This window comes from Mastigoproctus giganteus, chromosome 7 (genome assembly GCF_048544385.1).
Source record: "Mastigoproctus giganteus isolate SK-2022 chromosome 7, ASM4854438v1, whole genome shotgun sequence".
Taxonomy (NCBI): Eukaryota; Metazoa; Arthropoda; class Arachnida; order Uropygi; family Thelyphonidae; genus Mastigoproctus; species Mastigoproctus giganteus.
This window is the reverse complement of record NC_143581.1, coordinates 141,161,382-141,185,317: the sequence shown is the minus strand read 5'-3', so window position 1 is coordinate 141,185,317 and position 23,936 is coordinate 141,161,382. Positions and strand designations below refer to the sequence as shown.

At 40.5% G+C, this 23,936-nt stretch overlaps 2 protein-coding genes across 2 annotated transcripts in view; one reads left to right on the top strand and one right to left on the bottom strand.

Moving 5' to 3' along the window:
- The window catches only part of LOC150083235 (uncharacterized), a 242,844-nt gene extending 227,203 nt beyond the window's left edge, over positions 1–15,641 (top strand). The window contains exon 10 of the mRNA XM_090378444.1: positions 15,603–15,641. Within this exon, the coding sequence (XP_090234570.1) occupies positions 15,603–15,641 (39 nt within the window). The remainder of the gene's footprint in view (positions 1–15,602) is intronic.
- The window catches only part of LOC150083234 (uncharacterized), a 480,979-nt gene that overhangs the window by 399,722 nt on the left and 57,321 nt on the right, over positions 1–23,936 (bottom strand). The window lies entirely within an intron of this gene.

The window sequence follows — 23,936 nt, the reverse complement described above, 5'->3', positions numbered from 1 at the left end:
CCTACTAGCAAAGTTCCTGTATATCATTGACAAAACTCCATGAGCTGTCATGGCTGCCTGTCTGCACTGAGAACTTTATATTTGACTGCACAGTTACCCCCAGGTTTCATTCTCCACTATCCTGAACGTAGTACCACACAGTTGGTATGTTACTCTGTGATTACTGCTACTCATATGCATTATTTTGCTACTTTGCATTTGTCAATGTTAAACTTCAGTTGCAACTTCTCAACCCATGCCTACTTTTCTAGATCCTGTTGCAGTAGTAGACTATCATTACTGTCATTAACAACCCTGCCAACAAGATAGAGTATTACTCTCTCTTGTTGCCTCTCTAACATGCTGTTTCAGAAAATAGTCATCCAAGAAACACATTCCTACTCTCATTTTTGTTTTCCCAGTGCTTACTTTACACCAAACTGTTTCAACATTGCACTAGGATCTAAGGCAGTGCACCCATATCAACTGGGTGCACTGCCTTTGATTCTATGTACTTCTTAACTAAGAGCATAACCTCTCCCTCCATCTCTACTGTTCTTCAGCAGATAGGCATTTCATCCTTTCAATATTATCTGGTATAGAAAGGTTTCTCATGAAGATCAAAGGTTTGAGGCTCTGCTAATTTGTACACCTGATATTAAATCTATTTAGCTCCTGATGTGGACAATACTACAAGCCACATCAGGAGCTAAATAGATATAATGTCAAGAGTGCAAATTGGCAGACCTTTGATTGTCATGTGAGAAACTTTTCTATACCAGAGATTGATAGGATGAAAAGCCTAGCTGCTGAAGAACAAGCAATAGTATTTCAAGATTTCACCATCTCTGCTAGAATGCTTCCATGCCCGGGAGGTAAAGGAGGCTCTTTCATGTCCCTTGGTGGAAAAACCAACTAACTATATTGAGAAACCAGATGAGAACAACAAGAAGAGAATACTAGAGATGTAAGTTTGGCCACCTGACAAAATTTCAAGACTACAAGAAGTTTCTGGGGAGACAAGGAGGGTCTTTCATAGGGCCATTTATGAAGAGAAGAAGAAATCGTAGGAGGCTTTGTTGATTGCACTGGTGATTATTATACATGCTTGTCTTAGACAAATTTATACCTAGAAGGCATATTGAAGAATTTGATGAATAATGACATCCAGTATACAGTTAACTTCCTGTGTACAGTCATGGAGGAACCCATGATGTGGACACAAGCGGTTAACTGTATATTGGATGTTATAATTCATCAAGACTCCACATGGCAGGAATCAAACACTTGGACCAGAATGAGATTTGACCACCTGACACAACAAGGAGCTCCTGAAGAGGTATCCTTCTCACACTAGGAAATCGACTTAGCTGCAAAAACAACTAGATCTGATCGAGATAGAGGTCATAAAGAGTCTCTGGTCCACTGCCCCAAACATGATGGTCAATCTTTACAATGTTTGCCTTTGTGATGAGTTCCCCCCTTCTGGGCCATTTTCCAGAAGGAAAATAGCCCAGATCAAAATCATACGGAAAAACCCAGATAAGACTTGTGACGAAACAGAATCATACAGACCAATTTCCCTTCTTCCTATAACTAGCAAGATCTTGGGAGAAACTTATCAGGGGTAATTTTACAGCATCATACCAAGTCAGACATCTAAATACCAAGAGTCAGTTTGGTTTACTTCAAAGGCAGCTTTTAACACCTTATGGTGGCAAAGTGTCCTGGATAGTTTCCGAGAAGTCAGTGTGTCTAAAACCATCTGTCAACTCATGACTAGCTATCTTCAGGACAAGCAAGCAAAAATACAGTCTCGAGACCAACAACAAGAGGGTGCCCTTGGGGCTCAACCTTAGGCCCAATCTTGTGGAAGTTTTTGACAAATGGCTGGCAAAAGAACTCCAAAACACCACTAAAGTTGCATATGCAGATGACCTTGCTGTGGGCAGCTATGGAAATTCCTGGCAATGACTCGAGGACGCTGCAAATGACATCCTTGTGAGGACATCTCACAATGGTGTGCCATCCACAAACTCACAATTTTAGCCTCCAAGACTCTGCAAATGCTCCTTAAATTGTAAATATTTCAAGATCCTTTCAGATTAAATATATCAACCAACAGAAGTATGAGAGTACCTTCATACTCATAGATGACAAGCTTTCGTTCATTCCCCATACAAAAGCCATCAAGAAAAAGTGAAAAGATGTTGCTGGCAAGCTGATTAGAGTCACCCGAAGGGACTGGGGATTCAAGGGCATACCCTTGAGCTATATTATGACTTGTGTCTTTCTCCCGATAATAACTTATGGAGCTGGTGCCTGGGGTCGACACATCGAGAACAAAGCTCAGCCAAGCTCGCATATCCATCCTTTTGATGATTTCTAGGGCCTGCATGTTCTCTGTGGAAAGCTGCCGTTGGACCTGGAAGTCACCTTTTATTACCTAAAATATTATTTCAGAAAGAACATACTCTGCACCATCAGTAGCATTACACTTAACATGACCAATCCCCCACCCACATGGCAAACAACAGAATCAGAACGAAGTTACCAAAACGGTGGCAACAATCCTGGATCGACACCCCTCTGTGGGAAGAACAATGTATACATTCATACTAATGGCCAAAGAATGTGACAAACACGACCTTGGTTGGTTTAAGCCTGAAAAGTATGCTTCATTCCTGCTTTTGGGGCATGGTAACTTCAACGCTAAGCTTCATGGCCTGGGACAGGCTCTGTCTCTACGATATCATTGTGGTAGAACAGAAATGGTGCACCACATCATTTTTGACTGTCCGCATTACATGAACCTCAGAAATTCTCTGTGACTACTAACAGGAGCAACTTCACCAGATCTGGCCTCACTCCTAATTACTACTAAGGAAAACTTCCTCACCTTCTCCTTGTTTGCATTCAAAGTGTTTAGAATGCAAATATGATATGTCTTCCCTGCCCTAATCCATTGTGAGCTACACCAGGGTGCACAGTTCAAGATTTGAATTGTGCACCCTGGTGTAGCTCAGTTATGTGACTTTTACTGGGTAAGACTGCTGACCACTTATGGGCTGGGATTACTATCCATTCGTCTAGATTCAATCTCTGGCATTGTGACCTACTGGATAAGACTACTGACCCTTTCTATAGGGGATGGGATTATTTTGGAGGGACAGCATTGTCCATGGTCTGTATGATTCTGTTTCGTCACAAGCCTTTTTCTTCTTTCTTGTATTTTTTGATATTTGGGCAGATGTCTCCAATTTCCACTCCCACTGTTCTATCTCAGCCCCCCCCCATACCTGGTTTTCTTTCCTGGTTATGCAGCTGGTCACGATCTTGTACATTGTTGGGAGGCAGGTGATCGGCCTATATTTTGCCATGTTTCATGTATCTTCGTCTTTAGGCTTCAGCTATATGATTCCTTGAGTGAGAAACTTCAGGATTGTCTCTGGGTGCCTTATCATTCAGGTGAATTGCTCTTCCAGATGCTTGTGTGTGCAAATGAGATTCTTGTACCAGTAATTGTGGACGTTATCTATTCCTGGAGTTCACCAGTTGTGAGAGTTCTTAATCGTCTGTTTTACTTCTTCCCAAATCTCCTGCCCTCTCATTTCTTGTACATCCTTGGTTTTCTTGCATTCTAGTTCTATCCAGGTGGCTCGGCTGTTGTCTTACTTGCCTACTCCATATGTTTCCTCAAAACTCCTCAATCGTCTTCTTCTCGGGTTCCCTTCTTTCCTTTCCTGTCTTCTCTGAGATTCCTGTAGAATCCTCTGGTCCTCATCGAAGATTCGGTTGTTTATTTTCCTCTGGGAGCTCTCTTTGCATCGGCATAGTCTCTTGCTGAGTGCAAGGAGGTTCTGCTTCAATGTGTCCAAGTACTCTCCTATTCTCTGAATTTTTATCTCATGTTTGCTGTGGACGCTGTCTCTCTTGAGGATGCTCTTCACTTTTCCAATTAATTTCTTACTCCTATTGCCCTGTCAATAGGAGTAAGAAATTAATTGGAAACTCGGTCAATTGGCCTACCTTGACTCTTAATTCTTCTATCTTCTGCTGAAGTCTTCTTTCCCAAACTGGAGGTTCCTTCTGTTTTCGTTTCTTCTGCTGGTGGTCTCTCACTTCTCTTCCATTAATCCTCGTGACTGCTACCACTGTGTGGATGGCCTCCAGTGTTGTACCATTGCTGTTGAGGTAATGCGGTATTATGTGCTGATTCAATTTGTCTGTGGGGTCCATTCCTTCAAATTCTCTTAGAGCCTTCCACTCGTCCTCTATTCTGGATATCATGACTTCGTCTTTTTCCACTTCAGCTGCTGTGGGTTGTATTTCTTCTTTCTCTTCCTCCTCTGATTCGGTGGTGGTATGGTCTTCCACCTCCAGTTCTGTAGTCTTTATCCTTTGTATTTGATCGCCAACGTCCTGCTTGATTTTTTCCAAGGTTGCAGGAGCTATCAGGTTCTTCGTGACAATGGTCCCTCTCTGGTCCGCTATTTGCTGTTCGGTGACCTGAATATCCAGGAATCATTCCAGCCACTTGGTATATAGTCTCGCCTTGTAAGTTGTCATATCAGTCTCCAGCTTTGTTATTTTGTAGTATGCCTGAATGATTTCGATGCTCCACTATGTGTGTAGCCAGGTGGGAAGGAGCAGCAGTGCATAGTACATGCTTCTTGATTAGACCGGGGTTCGAGCCCGTCACCACCAAATACGGAGGATGCGGAAAGGTCAGGGAATGACCACCGCATATTCCCAGAGCAATATGGCCTTAGTTGCTAATGCCCCTAAAAAAAAAAAAAAAAACAAATAACAAATAACTATATGTGTTGACGTTTTCTCCCTTCCTGGGTGGTCTTGCTCTTCTCTTGTGGTAGTCATACGGGGGACAGTGCCACTTGCTCCAGTGTCTTCCTCGGGAGACCGTCTCTGATTTTTCAAACCGACTCCTCTGCCTAAAGTCTTAATGCGAGTGACTTTATCCTGTGCCATACTCGATGCTGTGTGATTAATATTTCTCTGTGACATCATCCATCTGTGGAGGTGGACCTGTTTAGCTTCGGCTTATGTCCAGTGGTAGTTCTTGGGAGTGACGCCGTAATCTGCCTTAGTCGCCACTCCGACCTTGGGGTAGGTAGGTAGGTCCCTTGGAGCAACTTTTACGATGTTTATTTATTTATTAATTTTTATTACTCTTAATTTATTTATTATTATTATTATTTTAATTTATTACTGTTATTATGCTGGTCTCCCAGCATGATGGAGCCACGCTCGCTTATTCCAAGGCAGTACTTGAACCCGGGCCCATCAGGCTGGTAGTCCAGTATCATAACCACTGGGCCATTGTACCCTTTTTATTGTTATTATTATTATTATTATTATTATGGTGCATGGAAGCCTGAGGCTTATGCTGCACCAGCCAAAAAAAAAATTCCCGAGTTACCTTGAGCGAGAGAGAGAGAGAGAAAATTGGAAAAGAATCACCAAGAAAGAGAGAAGAATGATCATATCCAGCTCAGGACCCTGAGTGTGCCAACCCCATAATCACCAGATGTGAGCCCTTGGGGTGGTGTAGGCAACAATAAAATCAAAACTGACACATTATCCCTTTCACTGCTGAATACAAATAATGAAAAATACTTCCATGAAAAAAGCCTATACTAATGTTTAGGGACTCTATATAAGATATTACAGAGGGCTGGATTATTGGATGCTTATTCTTATGCCCATTTGCACTTCTGACTGAATTTTTTTTTTGGGAGGGGCAGAGCCCCTTTGGCCCTCCCGTATATATGCCTATGTCCATCACACACTGTTGATGGAAATGGCTGTTACTTTGTCCATCCATATCCTAGATCTAAAAATGCCATTGTGTGTTAATGGGTAATTGGTAGCACAAGTATATGTCAAAATTTCCCCCTTCTTTCTATACACGTGCATGCATGAGTAATTATGCATTACTTATTGACCTGCCCTTGTACTTTTACCAACATTCTTAGCAGCAAGCACAGCACTTGAAGATGATGGTACGTCTTCAAGATTAACCAGTGCCTCCATTAATTTTCCGGGAACAGAAGTTAAACTAACAGGTCTATAATTACTTGTGTCGCCCTTTGATCCTCCTTTGTGAATTGGGGTCACATTTGCACATCTCCAGTCCATGGGTACTTCCCCTGAGTCCAAGGAAGCTCTCATAATTATGGCTAAGGGTTTGCTTACTTCCTTTGCTGCCTCCTTTAATATAACTGGATAGATCTCATCCACCCCAGGTGCCTTGCTTGTATTTATCTTCAACAATTTCTGCTCCACTTTACTCTCAGTTATTACAAGATTCTCTAGCTTACTGCCAGAGTTGAATACACCTCTGGCATTCCCCTCGCTGAATAACTCCTCATGTGTGAATGTCGATGCAAAATATTGATTTAGTTTGTTAGCTACCTGAGCAGGATCATCAACAGTTGACCTATCGATATCAAGTGGACCAATCTGATTCATCCCCTTCCTTCTAGAGTTTACATAAGTAAAGAACTCTTTGCTGTTTTTCTTTGCATCCCTTGCCAAAGATTTCTCGTAATCTGCCTTGGCCTGCCTAACCTCCTTTGTAGCTTGGTTACAGATCAACTTGTATCGCTCATAGGCTTCTGTGTCACGTGTTAATTTGTATGTATGCCATGCATTTTTCTTCTCTGCTATATGTCTCATTAGTTCATCTGACATCCACTTAGACCTAAACCTTGAACAATATTTCTTAGTTGGTATGTAAAGCCTAGTAGCTCCCAAGATAAATTCTTTGAATGCTTCCCATTTTGAATTTGCTGTTGGTAACATCATCAGTTGGTCCCACTGTATAGAATTTAAATACAGTCTCAGACCATCGTAGTCGCCTTTACGAAAGCAATAACCCTTCCCTTTACCCCTGATGGTAGTTACCTCTTTGAGTAAATCCCACTTCAGCACACTGTGATCACTGCCACCTAGTGGTTCCTCTATCTACAGATTCTTAATGCATGAAGAATAACTACTGATAATCAAATCAAGAGTATTACTTCCTCTAGTTGCCTTCCGAACATGCGGATGTACAAAACCATCATCCAATAAATCCCTAAAAGCCTTGCTAGTGTGTGAGCGACCAACCCACAAATTAAAATCCCCCATTATAAGACTCTCTGATTTACTGGCCCACTCTATTTCCCTGTACAATTTCTTATTATACTCATCAGAGTCATTAGGCCTATAGCACACTCCTACTCTAAATTTTGATCTCCCATGTCGAATAAAGGATTTCATCTCTACAAGAATAATCTCAATGACACATTCTGAACAAACATTGTAGTCAGAAGATTTAAAACAGCAATCCAAACAAGAAAAAAGAATAAAAATTGCAAAGATTATCCTATTTAGCATTCCTGTACTGCCAAACAATTAGAGGCCAAGTATGGCCATAAGAGAGAGATGCTCTAATGCAGTGCTTCTCAAAGTGGGCGATATCACTCCCTGGGGGCATTTGAATTATCCATGGGAGCATTAGGCATGAAAGGGGGCGATTTTTAAAGACATGGAAATTCCACTTACAAATGTACTTGCTTGTGCAACGGACGGAGCACCATCAATGATTGGCCATTACAAGGGTTTTATGGCTTATTTAAAAAAATGCTGTGCCAAATATTATTACTGTTCATTGTGTCATTCACCATCAGCATTTAGTTGTGAAAAAACTTGGTGATCAACTGCACAATTCTCTACAAACTGTTATTACTGCTATAAACAAAATTAAAGCACATTCTTTGAATGATCATATATTTTGAAAGCTTTGTGATCAAAACAGTGAAGATTTTGAATGATTGCTACTTCACTCCGAGGTTCGGTAGCTGTCAAAAGGCAACTGTCTCAACAGATTTTATGAACTCTTTGATACTGTTGTCGAGTTTTTTGAAGATAAGGAACAACGACCTTGGTAATGATCTCAAGAAAATGAAAACTGATATTGCTTATCTTGCAGATTTATTTACTAGATTCAACTCATGAACTTATATTTATAAGGACAAGATGTAACTCTTATTAAGGCGAAAACTCAAATTTCGGCATTTATTTCAAAATTAAAGCTTTTTATGCACAACGTAGGACGACATTAATTGTATCAATTTCCAAATCTGTTGGAAATTTCCAAAAAAAGTTTCCGGCATACCCCCATAATTCTCCTTCAACCCATGCACAGTACTAAGTACTATAGGTTTTGATACCTTTCGTGTTTGGCATTTTCATAAAAAAAAAAAAAAAAAAAAAAAAAACTTTCAATTTATAAAAAAATTGCAAAAATAAATAAGTAAAAATAAAAATGTTGTTGTGGTTAGTGTTCAGCGCTATTTCGAATCGGCGCATATCGGACCAGCGCAAAATGAGGGCTACCTTCTACTTCTACCTTTTTTTCCATTCATAAATGCTATTAGTGCAATACGAGGGTGATACGAATGTTCCTACTGTCCTTAATCTCTCACTATCTTCGCCTTTATTTATCTATAGTTTTATCCCTTCCCTAGTCTCAATTGACTCCCTTGCCTTATACCATTTGTTTGCACTAAATTTTATATTAGATAGCGTAGTATTGACATTTATTCAATTTAATTTATTGATCTTATTAATTTAAAATATCATGCCCCAAACTAGAGCAGCAAAGCAACCAGGCACAAAGTGGCAGGAGTGCTGTGACACGGGAGAGAACTGAGGGGGGCGATTCTCCAACGCATCACAGCCTAAAAAAATGTGCAACTTGTGAAATGTTTGCTGAACTATCTGGAACGGAACATGATATTGCCATGGGGAATGTCTTTGTGTGTGCGCGATGTAAGGAGTGTAAGGAAATCAGGCGACAACTCAGCGTTGTTATGGGCCTATATGAGAGTTTGAAGGACAGGGTGGATGCCCTCGAAAGATCTAAATTGAGGGGCCCATCAGGCTCTCAGCTGCCCACATCAACACCAGAGCTTGCACTTGTTCATCACGCAACACAGCGGCAACCCCCAAGGCAGAATGCGGTGGTCCCACAGGAACTAGTAGTTGTTGGTGACTCTATTGTCAGGGAAACGGGGAACATACTTTGTAAAAAGGATAGGTGGAACAGGACCAGGGTATGTCTGCCAGGGGCAAAGGTTGATGACGTTGTAGAGCAGATATCTTTTAGGGGCACAAAAGGTGATATAGTTGTACATGTTGGCACTAATGATATTAAGAGTAGGAGACCGGCAGAATTACTTAACAAGTACAGGTCACTGATGAAAAAAAGCCGTGAATTAGGGTTGAATTTGAAAGTGTCTGCAATTCTGCCCAGACACGATAGGAGGGAGTATATGATGAGAGCCTTGTTGATCAATTCGGCCCTGGAAAGATTGTGCAAGGCTCAAGGGATAGAATTTTTTTCAGCCTGGGCTGTACTTGTTAACAGGAGAGACTGCTTCTACAGGGATGGGATACACTTAAATAGAAAGGGGGCAAGAATATTTGCTGATGCTATCGAGGCAGTGTTGGGTGGGTCAGAAAACTGATAGCTTGGGGGGATACAAGGACTAATAGTTTAACAGCAGCCGTAGGCAGAGGTGATGGTGATTCTTGCACAACTTCTATTAGAATAAGTAGCGACCTGGAGCGAGGGGTGTTGGGGGTTTCAGGGATGGATGGCAGTCATCGTGAAACAGGTGGGTATATGGGATGTGTTAGAGTAACTAAGAATAAGAATAGGTGCATGTATACCAATGCTAGAAGTATAGTAAATAAATTTTATGAATTTGAAGTGTTGGTCAAGACATCAAAGGCGGATATTTTTGGGATATCAGAGATGTGGTGTCACACAGATATAAGGAATGCCGAACTGGAATTTGGGGAGTACAATGTGTACAGAAAGGATAGACAGGATAGGAAGGGAGGAGGTGTTATGCTGTTAATAAAGAAAAACATAAAATCAAAAGAAGTGCATCCATCCAGTTGATATAGATGAACAGTGCACTGTTGAGTCAGTTTGGTGTGACATAAGCACTGCGAAAGCAAAAATAAGAGTAGGAGTGTGTTATAGGCCTAACTACTTGAATGAGTACAATGAACAATTATACAGAGAAATAGAGTGGGCTAGTAAATCAGAATGTCTTATAATGGGGGATTTTAACTTCCCAGATATTGACTGGAACTTGTGGGTTGGGCACTCATACACTAGTCAGACTTTTGTGGATTTATTGGATGATTGTTTTCTGCAGCAGCATGTTCGAGAGGCAACCAGAGAATGTAATACTCTTGATCTGGTTATCAGCAGTGATCATTCATGTATTAGGAATTTGCAGATAAAAGAACCACGAGGTGGCAGTGATCACAGTGTACTGACGTGGGATTTACTTAAAAATTTAATTACCATCAGGGGTAAAGGAAAGGGTTTTTGCTTCCGTAAAGGCGAGTACAGTGGTGTCCGACAGTTGTAAATTCTGTATGGTGGGATCAACTGACGATGTTACCAACAGTAAATTCTAAGTGGGAAGCATTCGAGGAATGAATAGTGGACGCTACTAAAAGTTTCATACCTATTAAGAAATATTGTTCAAGGTTTAGGCCTAAATGGTTGTCAAATGAACTAATGAGACTCGTAACAGAGGAGAAAAATGCATGCATGGGATGCATATAAATTATCAAGCGACTCAGAAGCCTATGGCAGATATAAGTTAATCTGTAATCAGGTCACAAAGGAGGTTCGGCAGGCGAAGGCAGATTACGAGAAATCCTTGGCAAAAGATGCTAAGAAAAACAGCAAGGATTTCTTTATTTTTATAAACTCTAAATGGAAGGGGATGAATCTGATTGGTCCACTTGACATCGATGGTTCGACTGTTGATGATCCTGCTCAGATAGCAAACAAACTGAATGAGTATTTTGCATCTACATTCACACGTGAGGAATTATTAAGGTTTGAAAATGGCAGAAGTTTATCAAATTGTAGCAGGATACTTAATGATTTTGTAATAACTGAGAGCAAAGTGGAAGAGAAATTGTTGAAGTTAAACGTAAGAAAAGCACCTGGGGTGGATGGATCTATCCAGTTATATTAAAGGAGGTGGCAAAGCAACTAAGCAAACCCTTAGCCATAATTATGAGAGCATCTTTGGAATCAGGGGAGGTTCCCACGGACTGAAGATGTGCAAATGTATCCTATCCCCCAATTCACAAAGGGGGATCGAAGGGTGACACGAGTAATTACAGACCAGTTAGTTCAACTTCTGTTCCAGATAAAATAATGGAGTCGCTGGTTAAAGATGCATTGCAGGATCATCTAGACAAGACTGCAGCAATAATTCAGACACAGCATGGGTTTGTTAAGGGAAAGTCTTGTCTGACAAATTTGATAGGATATTATGATGTGGTTACAAAGGAACTGGATGCAAAAAATAATTTTGATATCATATATTTGGATTTCAGGAAAGCTTTTGACACTGTTGCGCATGGAAGACTATTGTACAAATTGGAGCAGAATGCTATTAAGGGTAAGTAGCTACAATGGATATAAAAGGATGGTTAAGTGCTAGAAGACAGAGGATGGTAATAAATGGGTGCTGCTCTTCTTGGACTAATGTTATTAGTGGAGTCCCACAGGATTCGGTGTTAGGTCCACTGTTCTTCTGTATATTTATCAATGATATTGATGAAGGTATATCAGGCTTAATGTCGAAGTTTGCAAATGATACAAAGCTTGGCAGGGTTGTTAATGACAGTAATGGCAGTGTGCTACTGCAACAAGATCTAGATAATTTGGGCAGATGGGCTAAGAGGTGTGCCCATCTTCACCCATCTGTGTGAAGTTTAACCTTGACAAATGCAAAGTACTGCATATGGGTAGAATTAACCCCAGAGAAACGTACCAACTCTGTGGTACTACACTTAAGGTGGTAGAAAATGATAAAGACCTGGGAGTAATTGTGCAGGCAGATATGAAGTTTTCTGAGCAATGCAGACAGGCTGCCAGGGCAGGTCATGGGGTTTTGTCAATGATATATAGGAATTTTGCTAGCAGGGAAAAGGAGGTGATTATCCCTCTGTATAAGGCAATGGTCAGGCCACGCCTTGAGTACTGCATATAGGTCTGGAGGTCTCATTTTAGGAAGGATGTAGATTTACTTGAGCACGTACAGAGAAGGGCAACAAGATTGGTGAGGGGAATGAAGGGATCCTCTTATCAAGAGAGGCTTAAGTTCTGCAAATTGCAGTGGCTGGAGACTAGGCACCTGCGCGGTAATCTGATTGAGGTGTATAAGGCCTTGAATGGGTTCAGCACGCTGAATTCTGATGGGATCCTTCCACTTGTTCAGATTACGAACCTAAGGGGGCATAAATTCAAATTACGAAAGGACAGATGTAGAATAGATGTGCGGAAATTTGCCTTTAGGCAGCGGATGGTTAATTGCTGGAACAAACTTCCATCTGTCGTTGTGGAAGTTGCTAGGTTGAATAAATTTAAGGAGGAACTGGACAGGCATTTGGGGGGAATGGTGTGATTTTTTTTTTTTTTTTTTGCCTGATGCTGCATAAGCTCATACATTTGCTTTCTTGTATCACATGCCACTACTACTACTTCTCATTGTGGACTAATGTTATTAGTGGAGTCCCTCAGGGTTCAGTGTTGGGTCCATTGTTGTTTTCTGTATTTATAAATGATATTGATGATGGTATATCAGGCTTAATGTCCAAGTTTGCAGCGAAGGTTGGCAGGGTTGTTAATGACACTAATGACAGTATGCTGCTGCAACATGATCTAGAAAAGTTGAGCAGATGGGCTGAGAGGTGGCAAATGAAGTTTAACATTGACAAGTGTAAAGTACTACATATGGGAAGCAGTAACCCCAGAGTGACGTATCAACTCTGTGGGACTACACTGACAATGGTAGAGAATGAAAAGGACCTGGTGGTAATTGTACAGGCGGATATGAAGTTTTCTGAGCAGTGCAGATGGTCTGCAAGCGTTGCTCATAGTGACTTGTCAGTGATATATAGGAATTTTCCTTATCTAGCAGGGATAAGGAGGTGATTATCCCCTTGTCCTCCGTAGCCGAGTGGGCAGGAGCGGGAGTGCAGTAGCACACGCTCTTTGAGTAGACCGGGGTTCAAGCCCCTGACTGCTGAATACGGTCGATCTGCCAACCTGCACTGGACCAGCGTGGCAGATTATGGTCCATTTCCCTCAGCATGAATTGTTGAGGAGGCTTCCACCCTGCAGTGGGTTGATAATGGCTGCGCTTTACTTTTTTTTTTTACTTTTTATCCCCTTGTATAAGACAATGGTCAGGCCACACCTTGAGTCCTGTATACAGGTCTGGAGGCTTCATTTTAAGAAGGATGTAGAGCTGTTGGAACGAGTACAGAGAAGGGCAACAAGATTAGTGAATGGAGCAAAGGGTTGCTCTTACGAAGAAAGGCTTAAGTTTTTCAAATTACAGTGTCTGGAGACTAGGCACCTGCAAGGTGATCTGATTGAGGTGTATAAAGCCTTGAATGGTTTGAGCATGCTCAATGCTGAAAGGATTCTTCCTCTTGCTCAGAATAATCACCTGAGAGAGCATAAATTCAAATTGAGGAAAGACAGATGTAGGATAGATGTGCGGGAGTTTGCCTTTAGCCAACGGGCAGTTGGTTGGTGGAACAGACTTCGATCCTTTGTTGTGGAAGTTGATAGCCTAAATAAATTTAAGGCTGAACTGGATAGGTATTTTGAACAAACGCAGGGGTGAAATGGGAGCCGGATTTTTTTTTTTTTTTTTTGGCTGATACTGCAGCAGCTTGCTCACTTGCATCATATGACTGTACTAATGCTAACTACTTTGGTTGATGGCTACGATAAAATGACGCTTTTGCACTAACCTATATGTTAGTCATTCTACCTCGTAACATGAGGCCTTTACCCTGAAATATGTTATAGTCTATATCACTGTACACCATCAGGCATCTGTCATATTGTGAAGTTATACTTCATAACTGGGTTGTCACTATTGCAACACAAGGGTACCTGCCCACCCACTGAGGAGAAGGTAACTTTGTGCAATTCAATCTTCCCTTGTTATTTGAATTTATGGATCCTAGTTCTGGAATCATTTATAACAGTGAAATTTTCATCTTCATTCGTTTTCTTTCTTCTCTCAAAGTCTTATACACCTCAGTTAGGTTGCCTGTAAGGTGTCTAGTTACCAAGCTCTGTAACACATATATTCAAAGCCTTTCCTGTATGGTCATCCTGCTGCCAATCTCATTAGGCATGTCTACGGATCCTTTCAAGAAGCATGATATCTTTTTTTTTTTTCGGTGTGGTCTTCATACTTGAGCACGGTATTCTAAGTGTGGTCTTACAATTTCCTTATACAATGGGATTATAACCTCCCTATCTCTACAGGCAAATGTTCAATAAATTATCAGTAGGACACATGGGCCTTGCTTTGCATCCTGCCTACACTATTCAGAGAATTTCACGTCCATATCATTACTCCCAAATCTCTTGCATTTTTCTGCATTAAAACGTAGCTGCCACTTTTTCTGATCATCACCGAAATCTGTGTAAGTCATCCTGAAGAAGTGCTTCTTGGTGCTGATCATTAACTATTCTACAAATCTTAACATCATCTTCAGATTTTGACATTATGACCCATATCCTTTTATCGATGTAACTTGAGAAAATCAAAAACAACAGTAATCCCAGTCCTGAATCTTATCTGAACAGTAACCATTAATCAGTACCCTCTGCCTCCTACCCTGAGGCCACCGTGTGATTCATGTAAGGATTTTTTCCTATTATTCCCACCTGTTCCAGCTTATACAGTAACCACTCATGCAAGGCTGAATTCAGTACTTTTCTGAAAAAATCCAAGTAAACAATGTCAAAATTACTTCCTACCTTCTGCTCACGAGTGACTAAAATAACCAACCAGGTTGGTTGAACGCGATTTTCCCTTTAAGAACCATATTGTGTTTCCTTCAGAATTTAATTTATATCTAAATGATCATGTACTGCACTCTTAATTATTACATCTACTGTTTTCCTTACCACTGAAGCCAGACTGATCAGTCCGTAGTTATGCACTTCTCTAATCCATAGTAATTTCTCCTGAGTCCAGTGATGCCCTAATAATTTTCCTTAATGGTTCAATGCAATCTCTTGCTACCTCGCTTTGGTGCACTATGGCCACAGATGCTGATGCGCCTAATAAAGCCCCAAACAAACAAGCCACCTCTCTCAAAATTACTGGATATATACCATTAATTCCAGGAGCTTTGCCTCGCTTCAGGCTCAAAGTTTTTCTAATAAATAAACCATCTGAAATTTCGGTATCAGAATTCCCATAAACTTTTTCCGGCAATTTAAAAAGAAAGTTGTTCCCTGTCAAGCCTTGCACTATCATCATTGTTACAACATGGGGCACCACCACTGAAGTGTTAAAATTTCGATAAATTGCTTCCTAATCATAAATATGCCATGGAAACTTTTGTATGTTGAATGCTCACAAATTTTTCTCAGCAGTTTTATTAAATAAAAATTTTATTGCACATAGATAAAGTATACTAAATTTAGTAAAAGTAAGTATCCTTAGCGTCACTGGAATTTCTTATTTTTGCAGATATCGTTTCTTAAGAAATATGGATCGAGAATTAAATAAAGATTGTTATCCCTTATTGTATCATCCAGAAATATATATCTTGAGTGGAGGTTATAAGGCTTTTTATGAAAATTTCAAGGTAAGAGAACTCAGTAATTATGTAATGCAGGAGTGATAAGCAAATATAATAATTTTGTTATAGGAAAGGGAGTTCAAATTTTACCTGGCTCTTCTTTTCTTTATATAATTTAGACCTTATTCAGCATAGTGATATGATTTTTGTAATTTTAGTTTAATATTTAAGGGGAGGCATCATTAAAGGTAATTCATTTGTGCTATTAATAATTTTATTATTTAAATCTTTACTTAAGTGTAATTATGGTTTCAACTGGGGAAGGGATATGACTCGTCATGGGGTATCACGACTGACTGGCAAATTGTTACTGACAATTCACTTGCAAGTTGCAGAACTTTCCTAGCTGATGGTCATTCTTTTCTGAGTGTTACATGTAGGGAGTGCAGTGACCTTAAATTAGAACTCTGTGTACTGTTAAGCAAGATTGATTCTCTGAGCACATGAATTGGGCCCTGGAGAAAAATTCAAACCAGAGATCGATGTCTGATTCTATACAAAGCAATACTCTCCCAAGTTTTCAAAGAAATGAAGATTTTGGAGCAGAATTTTCTGGTTTCACAGAAGGTAGTCTTCCTGGGTATGGGAAATTGGAAATTCTGTAATAAAGACAGATGGAACAAAATCAGAGTAACTCTGCCAGGTGTGAGACTTTATTATGTGCCTAACCAGCTATTAGTTTTTAAGGGTACTGAAGGGTGTACAGTGGTCCATAGGTACAAATGTCTTAAAACATAAACTTATGATTTCATCGAGAAACAAAGTCACGTTGGGAAAAATATATATTAGCATTAGCATTAGTAGAGGCACATTAGGCAAGAAAGCAAGCTTATACAGCATCAGCCAAAAAAAAAAAAAAAAAACCTTCCCATTTCACTGATCCATTCATTCCAAATGTTTGTCCAGTTCTGCCTTGAATTTATTTAAGCTATCAACTTCCACAACAATGAATAGAAGTTTCTTCCAGCAATCAACTACCGGCTGGCTAAAGGCAAACTCCTGCACATCTATTATACAACTGTCTTTCCTCAGTTTGAATCTATGCCCCATCAGCATTGAGCCTGCTCAATCCATTCAAGGCCTTATACACTTCAATCAGATTGCCTCGCAGGTGCCTAGTCTCCAAAAGCTGCAATTTGTAGAACTTAAACTTTTCTTCATATGGGCACCCTTTTGTTCCCTTCACCAGTCTTGTTACCCTTCTCTGTACTCATTCTAGCAATTTTACATCCTTCCTAAAATGAGGCTTCCAGACTTGTACACAGTATCCAAGGTGTGGCTGACCATTGCATTATACAAGGGGATGATCCCCTCCTTAGAAGTTTTCTGCTCGCAAAATTCCTGTATATCATTGACAAGACCCCATGACCTACTCTGGCAGCCTGTCTGCACTGCTGAGAAAACTTCATACTTGATTTCACAATTACCTCCAGGTCTCTTTCATTCTCCACTATCCTGAGTGTAACACCACACAGTTGGTACATTTCTCTGGGGTTACTGATACCTATATGCAGTACTTTGCATTTGACAATGTTAAACTTCAGTTGCCACTTCTCAGCCCATCTACTCAACTTTTCCAAATCCTGTTGTACCAGCAGCATACTGTCATTAGTGTTATTAACAACCCTGCCAACCTTTATATCATCAGAAAACTTTGACATTAAGCTTGATATACCTTCATCAATATCATTGATAAATATAGAAAACAACAGTGGGCCCAACACTGAACCCTGAGGGACAACACTAATAACATTAGTCCACGTAGAGCAGTACCCATTGATTACCACTGTCTTCTCCCACTCAACCAACCTTTTATCCATTGTAGCAACTTGCCCTTAATGCCATACCGCTCCAACTTGTACAGTAGTCTTCGATGTGCAACATTATAAAAAGCTTTCCTGAAATCCAAGTATATGATATCAAAATTAGTTTTTGCACACAGTTCCTTTGTGACCACATCATAGTATCCAATCAAATTAGTCAGACAAGTTTTCCCCTTAAGAAACCCATGCTGTGTCTGAATTATTATTGCTGTCTAAATGATCCTGCAATGCTTTAACCAGTGACTCTATTATTTTAATTAGAACAGAAGTCACACTAACAGGTGTAATTACTCTTCATCCTTTGATCCCCCTTTGTGAATTGGGGATACATTTGCACATCTCCAGTCCTCCCCCCAAGTCCAAGGATGTTCTCATAATTAGGGCTAAGGGTTTTTGCTTACTTCCTTTGCCACCTCCTTTAATATAACTGGATAGATCCCACTATCCCAGGTACCTTTCTTATGTTTAACTTCAACAATTTCTCCTACACTTTACTCTTAGTTATTACAAAATCATTTAACTCCCTGTTAGAGTTCGATAAACATCTGGCCCTCTTCTTGAATAACTCATGTGTGAATGTAGATGCAAAATACTCATTTAGTTCGGCAGCTGTCTGAGAATGATCATCTACAGTCGAACCATTGATACCAAGTGGACCAATCTGATTCATCCCCTTCCTTTCAGAGTTTATATAAGTAAAGAAGTCTCTGCTGTTTTTCTTTGCATCCTATGCCAAAGATTTTTCATAATCTGCCTTCGCTTGCCTAACCTCCTTTGTGACTTGATTACAGACTAGCTAGTATCTACCATAGGCTTCTGTGTCACCTGACAATTTATGTGCATCCCATGCATTTTTCTTCTCTGGCACAAGTCTCATTAGTTCATATGACATTCATTTCGGTCTAAACCTAGAGCAGTATTTATTAATTGGAACAAAATGCCTAGTAGCTTACAAAATTACTTCCTTGAATGCTTCCCATTTAGAATTTGCTGTTAGTAACATCATCAGTGGGCCCCACTGTATAGAACCTAAAAATCTCTGAGACCACTGTAGTCACCGTTACCAAAGGAAAAACCCTTCCCTTTACCCGTGATGGTAGTTTCATCTTTAAGTAAATCCCACATCAGTACACTGTGATCACTGCCACCTAGTGGTTCCTTTCTCTGTAAATTCTTAAAGCATTATTAATCAGATTAAGAGTGTTACTCCCTCTTGTTGCCTCTCTAACATGCTGCTGTAGAAAACAATTGTCCAATAAATACACAAAAGCCGTGCTAGTGTGTGTGTGACCAACCCACTAGTACCAGTCTATATCTGGGAAGTTAAAATACCCCATTATAAGACACTCTGATTTACTGGCCCACTCTATTTCTCTGTAGAATTGTTCATTGTAATATCAGAGTTGTTACGCCTAAAACAAACTCCTCCCTTCATTTTTGCTTTCCTAGTGCTTATGTCACACCAAACTGACTCAACATTGCACTGTCCATCTAAGTCAACTGGATGCACTTCCTTAGATTTTGTTTCTTAACTAACAGCATAACCCCTCTTCCCTTTCTGTACACATTGTACTCCCCAAATTCCAATTCTGCATCCCTTATATCTTAGTGGCACCATGTCTCTGATATCCCAACAATATCCGCCTTGGATGTCGTAACGGGCACTTCACATTCATCAAATTTATTTACTATACTCTAGCATTGGTGCACATGCAAGTATACATGCACCTGTTTTTACTTTTAGTTACCCTAACACAACTCACGCATTTACTTTTTCCATGATAACTTCCAGCAGCCCTTGAAATCCCCAGTACCTCGCTTTCCAGGCTGCTGCTCATTCCAATAGAAGCAGTGCAAGAATTATTTCCACCTCTGCCTGCGGCTACTGTTTTTCTATTAGTCTGCGAATCCCCTCCCAAGCTAGAAGTTTTCTGCCCCACCTAACATTTCCTTGATAGCATCAGCAAATATCCTTGCACCTCTTCTATTTAAGTGTATCCCATCCATGTAGAAGCAGTCTCTCCTGTTAACAAGCACAGACCATGCTGAGAAAAATTCTACCCCATGTGCCCTGTATAATCTCTCCATGGCCGAATTAATTGACAAGGCTCTTGTCATATACTCCCTTCTATTGTGTCTGGGCAGGATTGCAGACACTTTCAAATTTAACCCTAACTCACGACTTTTGTTCAGCATTGACCTGTATTTGCTTAATAAATCCGCAGATCTCCTATACTTAATGTCATTAGTGCCAACAGATCCAACTTTTCTTCTCTATAATTTATTCCTTCAATTTCTGTTTTCTGGAACAATCCCTCCGCACAAATTTTCTTAAAATTCAGGGTATAGAAATTCAAGTCTAATGTCAAAGGGTGTCTTCTTTCTCATCTTCTCAGTCTTCAACCCTTACAATATACTAAGGACTATAGATTCTAAAACCTTTGATGTTTGGCGTTTTCATAAAAAAAAAAGAATAATAAAATAAAAAAAAAAAAAGAGGAGGAATGCCATCAGGACATTGAACTTACTCAATCCATTCAAAACTTTAAACACCCGAATCAGATCCCTTCACAGGTGCCTAGTCCATAGACACTGCAATTTGTAAAACAAGCCTTTTGTTGAAAGAGCAATCCCCCCCCCCCAATACAGTACTCAAGATATGGTCTAACCAGTGCCTTATAGAATGGGATAATCACCTTATCCCTGCTGTCAAAATCTCTGTATATCATTGACATAATTAGGGATACATTCACATATTTCCAAAGCTCAGTAACCTCCCCTGAATCCAAAGATGCTCTCATAATTATGGCTAAGTGTTTGCTTGCCTCTTTTTTTTGCATCCCTTAACATAATTGAGTAGATTCCATCCACCCCAGTGGCTTTTTTTGTTTTAGCTTCAAAATTTTCTCTTCTGGTTTCCTCTCAGTTATAACAAAACCATTTAGCTCTCCATTAGAATAACTTTAAATAAATGTCTTGAAGAATTTTACATTTGTGAATGTAGATACAAAATAACTATTCAGTTTGTTAGCAACCTGCACATGTTCCACCAGCCAAAATAAATTCGTGAGTTACCCTGAGAGAGAGAGGAATCACCAAGAAAGAGAAGGATGATGATATCAGCTCAGGGGTCTGAGCTGATATCATCATCCTTTTCTTTCTTGGTGATTTCAGGGCAACTCGGGAATTTCTTTTGGCTGGTGCAGCATAAGTCTCAGGCTTCCTTGCATCGTATGGCTAATAATAAACCATTGATTCATCCCAATTCTTTCTAGTTTTTACACAAGTAAAGAAATCTTTGCTGGTTTTCTTTGTGTCATTTCCCAAAGTCTTATTATTATTATCATGCCATTGTTGCTCTTATATTATTTCTCCCTAGTTTGAGTTCCACCCCGTGATATGTGTTGCTACGAAGTACACAGGGTGCTTGTTATGTCTGCTGTTACTGCTGATCGAGGAACTCACTGACTATCCTACAAGTGCGCAGGATTGTAACTTTTTCGAGTTCCTTGTAGTGGTTCTCTGGGCGAGCTATTGCTCCTAGGCTGTTATGTGATGTCTTTGGCACCATACTGGTTGTTTACACGATGATTGGGAATGGTTGTATTTGTTGCATATGCCACATTCTTTAATTTCCTGTTTTAGGTTCGTGTACTTTCTGATGGGTTGTCTGGAGGTTACCAGTGTTGGATACCGCTATGTCAATCAGATAGGTAGCCTTTTCCATCTTGTCGACAAGGATTGTGTCCAGTCTGTTGTGCAGGATTGTCTTGTCTCTTATTATGGCATAGTCCCAGTACAGCTTGTGGGTTGGGGTCTCTACTACTGCTTGCATGTGTATCATACTACAAGTACGAAAGTACTTGTAGTATGATACACTTTCTTTGATCAACTGCTAGCTATTTCCTTGCTAGTTTCTGATGTATTATCATGGCTACCTGATCATGCCTACAAGCATACTTAGTTTGGGTGATCACCTTGCATTCTGTGGTTTCTGAGGCTAGGTGGCATTGTTGACATGTGTCAGATGAAGTGTTGAAAAATACATCGCCGGGCCCTTTTGGCAATGTATTTTCTGTAGTTTCTAGAGACGATTACCTGGTCTTGAATGGGGAGCATGAATCCTTCAGTCTCAAGGAAGACCATCTTGCTCATGAGCCATTCATTGGAAGCATTTCATCTAAGTGATCTTGATGGAGGTCATTGTAGTGTTTGCCATGGAGTGTCTTCTTTGCTCATCTTTCTAGCTTCATTTGTGCCTCCTGGTTTGGAGAAGACTCCTCGTTTAGGTTGAGTGGGGTATACCGCTTGTCTACCTTCCTTATGGCCTACTAGAGTGCTGCTGCATTTTTCTGAAAATAATCCTTCATGTTGGCTATCTTTTTTTTTTTTTCTGTTGCTCGATGAAGTCTATCAAGCTCCTTCCTCCCTCTTTCCAATCTATTGTCAGTCTGTTGGCGGCTCTTAGTCATCGTTGTCCTTGGTCTTTCTCATGATATCCTCCAGCTCGGTGTTTGTCCAATCTATAATCCCGAAGGAGTATGTTAGCACTGGGACTGCGTGTGTGTTTATGGCTTTAACTGTGTTCCCTTCATTGAGCTTTGCTTTGAGCAAATATCTGATTCTCTGATGGTATTTTTCAGTAAGGCAGGCCTTGAAATCCTTGTGCTGTAACTGCTGAGCCTTCATCATCCACAGATATTTGTATGTCTCTCCCTCTGTCTTGGCTTAGATCTCTTTACCAGTCTACAGCTGGTAGTTTCAGCCACCTAATTTCTTCTGGTGCAATCTATGGGTCTTGCATTTGTCAAGACCAAATTCTATCATGATTTCATTGCTGAATTCTTTGGTGATCTGGAGTAGTTGCTGGAGTTGCTTCTCGGTTGGCACATAGAACTTGATATCATCCATGTACATCAAGTGGGTAAGGGTGTACAGGTTTTTCCTTCCTTCCGTTCTTCCTTTGAGGTTATATCCATACTTGCTGCTGTTGAGCATAGTAGATAGTGGTTTGGGTGCTAGACAGAACCACAGTGGGATCAGGGCATCACACTGAAAGATCCTCTCCTGATAGGGATTGGTCTGGTTGTGATGATCTCAACCGTAATGGTGGTACTCCATTTCACCATCATTGCTTCTAGGAAGTTTGTCACTGTCAGATTGACTTTGTAGATCTTCAGTGTCTCTGTTAGTCAGCTATGAGGCAGAGTCGAAGGTCTTGCAGTAATCGATGTAGGCCATGTACAGTTTGTAGCACTTCTTGTAGGCTTGCTCTAACTGTGGCATCCTTTCTACTGTTCTAGCTCTCCAAGTGGTCTGATATCTTCTTGGTTATGCAGCTGGTCAGGATCTTGTACATCATTGGGGGACAGGTGATTGGCCTGTATTTCACCAGGTTTCTTGTATCTTGGTTTTTAGGCTTCAGATATGTGATTCCTTGAGTGAGAAACTCAAGGAATCACATATTCCTTGAGTTTAGGTTGAGTGGGGTATACCGCTTGTATATCCCCACTCAACCTAAACCGCTTGTATACCCCACTCATTGTATCAGTCTCTGCTAGGTGCTTGTGTGTGCAAGTGAGCTTTTTGTACATTATGTATTCCTGGGGTTTGCCAGTTGTAGGAGTTCCTGATCGTCTGTTGTACTTCTTCCTCCCGATTCTCCCACTCTCTCATCTGTTGTACGTCTTTGGTTTTCTTCTGTTCTAGTTCTATCCAGGGGGGCTTGACTGTTATGGCTTACATCGGTGCTCCATATGTTGCCCCAGAAGTCCTGGTTCGTCTTCTGCTAGGGTGGTCCGTTTCCATCTTTCCCATCTTCTTCGAGACTCCTGTGGAAGGCTCTTTGGTCCGCATCAAAGATTCGGTTGTTAACTTTCCTCTGGGAGGTCTCTTGCTGAGTGTGAGGAGGTTCTGTTTCAGTGTGTCCAAGTATTCTCCTATTCTCTGATTTTTGGTCTCATGTTGACCTCAAGGATGCTCCTCACTTTTCCAATCAATTTCTTACTCCTATTACCCTGTTGGTACTGGGCCTATCTTGACTCTTAATTCTTCTATCTTCTGATGAAGTCTTTTTTTCCAATGCTGGCAGTTCCTTCTTTTTTGGTTTTTCTACTGGTCTCACATTTCTCTTCCATTAATCCTAGTGGCTAATATGGCAGCACAATATACGGCTGTGTGGATGGCCTCCAGTATTGCACCATTGTTGTTGAGTAAAATATGATTTGCCAATTGAGGTTGGCTATGACTCTCCAGAGCATTCTATTTGGTCTCTGCTTCAGTAGCATATGGGTCATTGTGGAGTCCATTCCTTCGAATTCCGTTAGGGCCTTCTTCCATTCGGCTTCTATTCTGGATATCATGGCCTCGTATCTTTCCGCTTCTGCTATGGGGTGTATT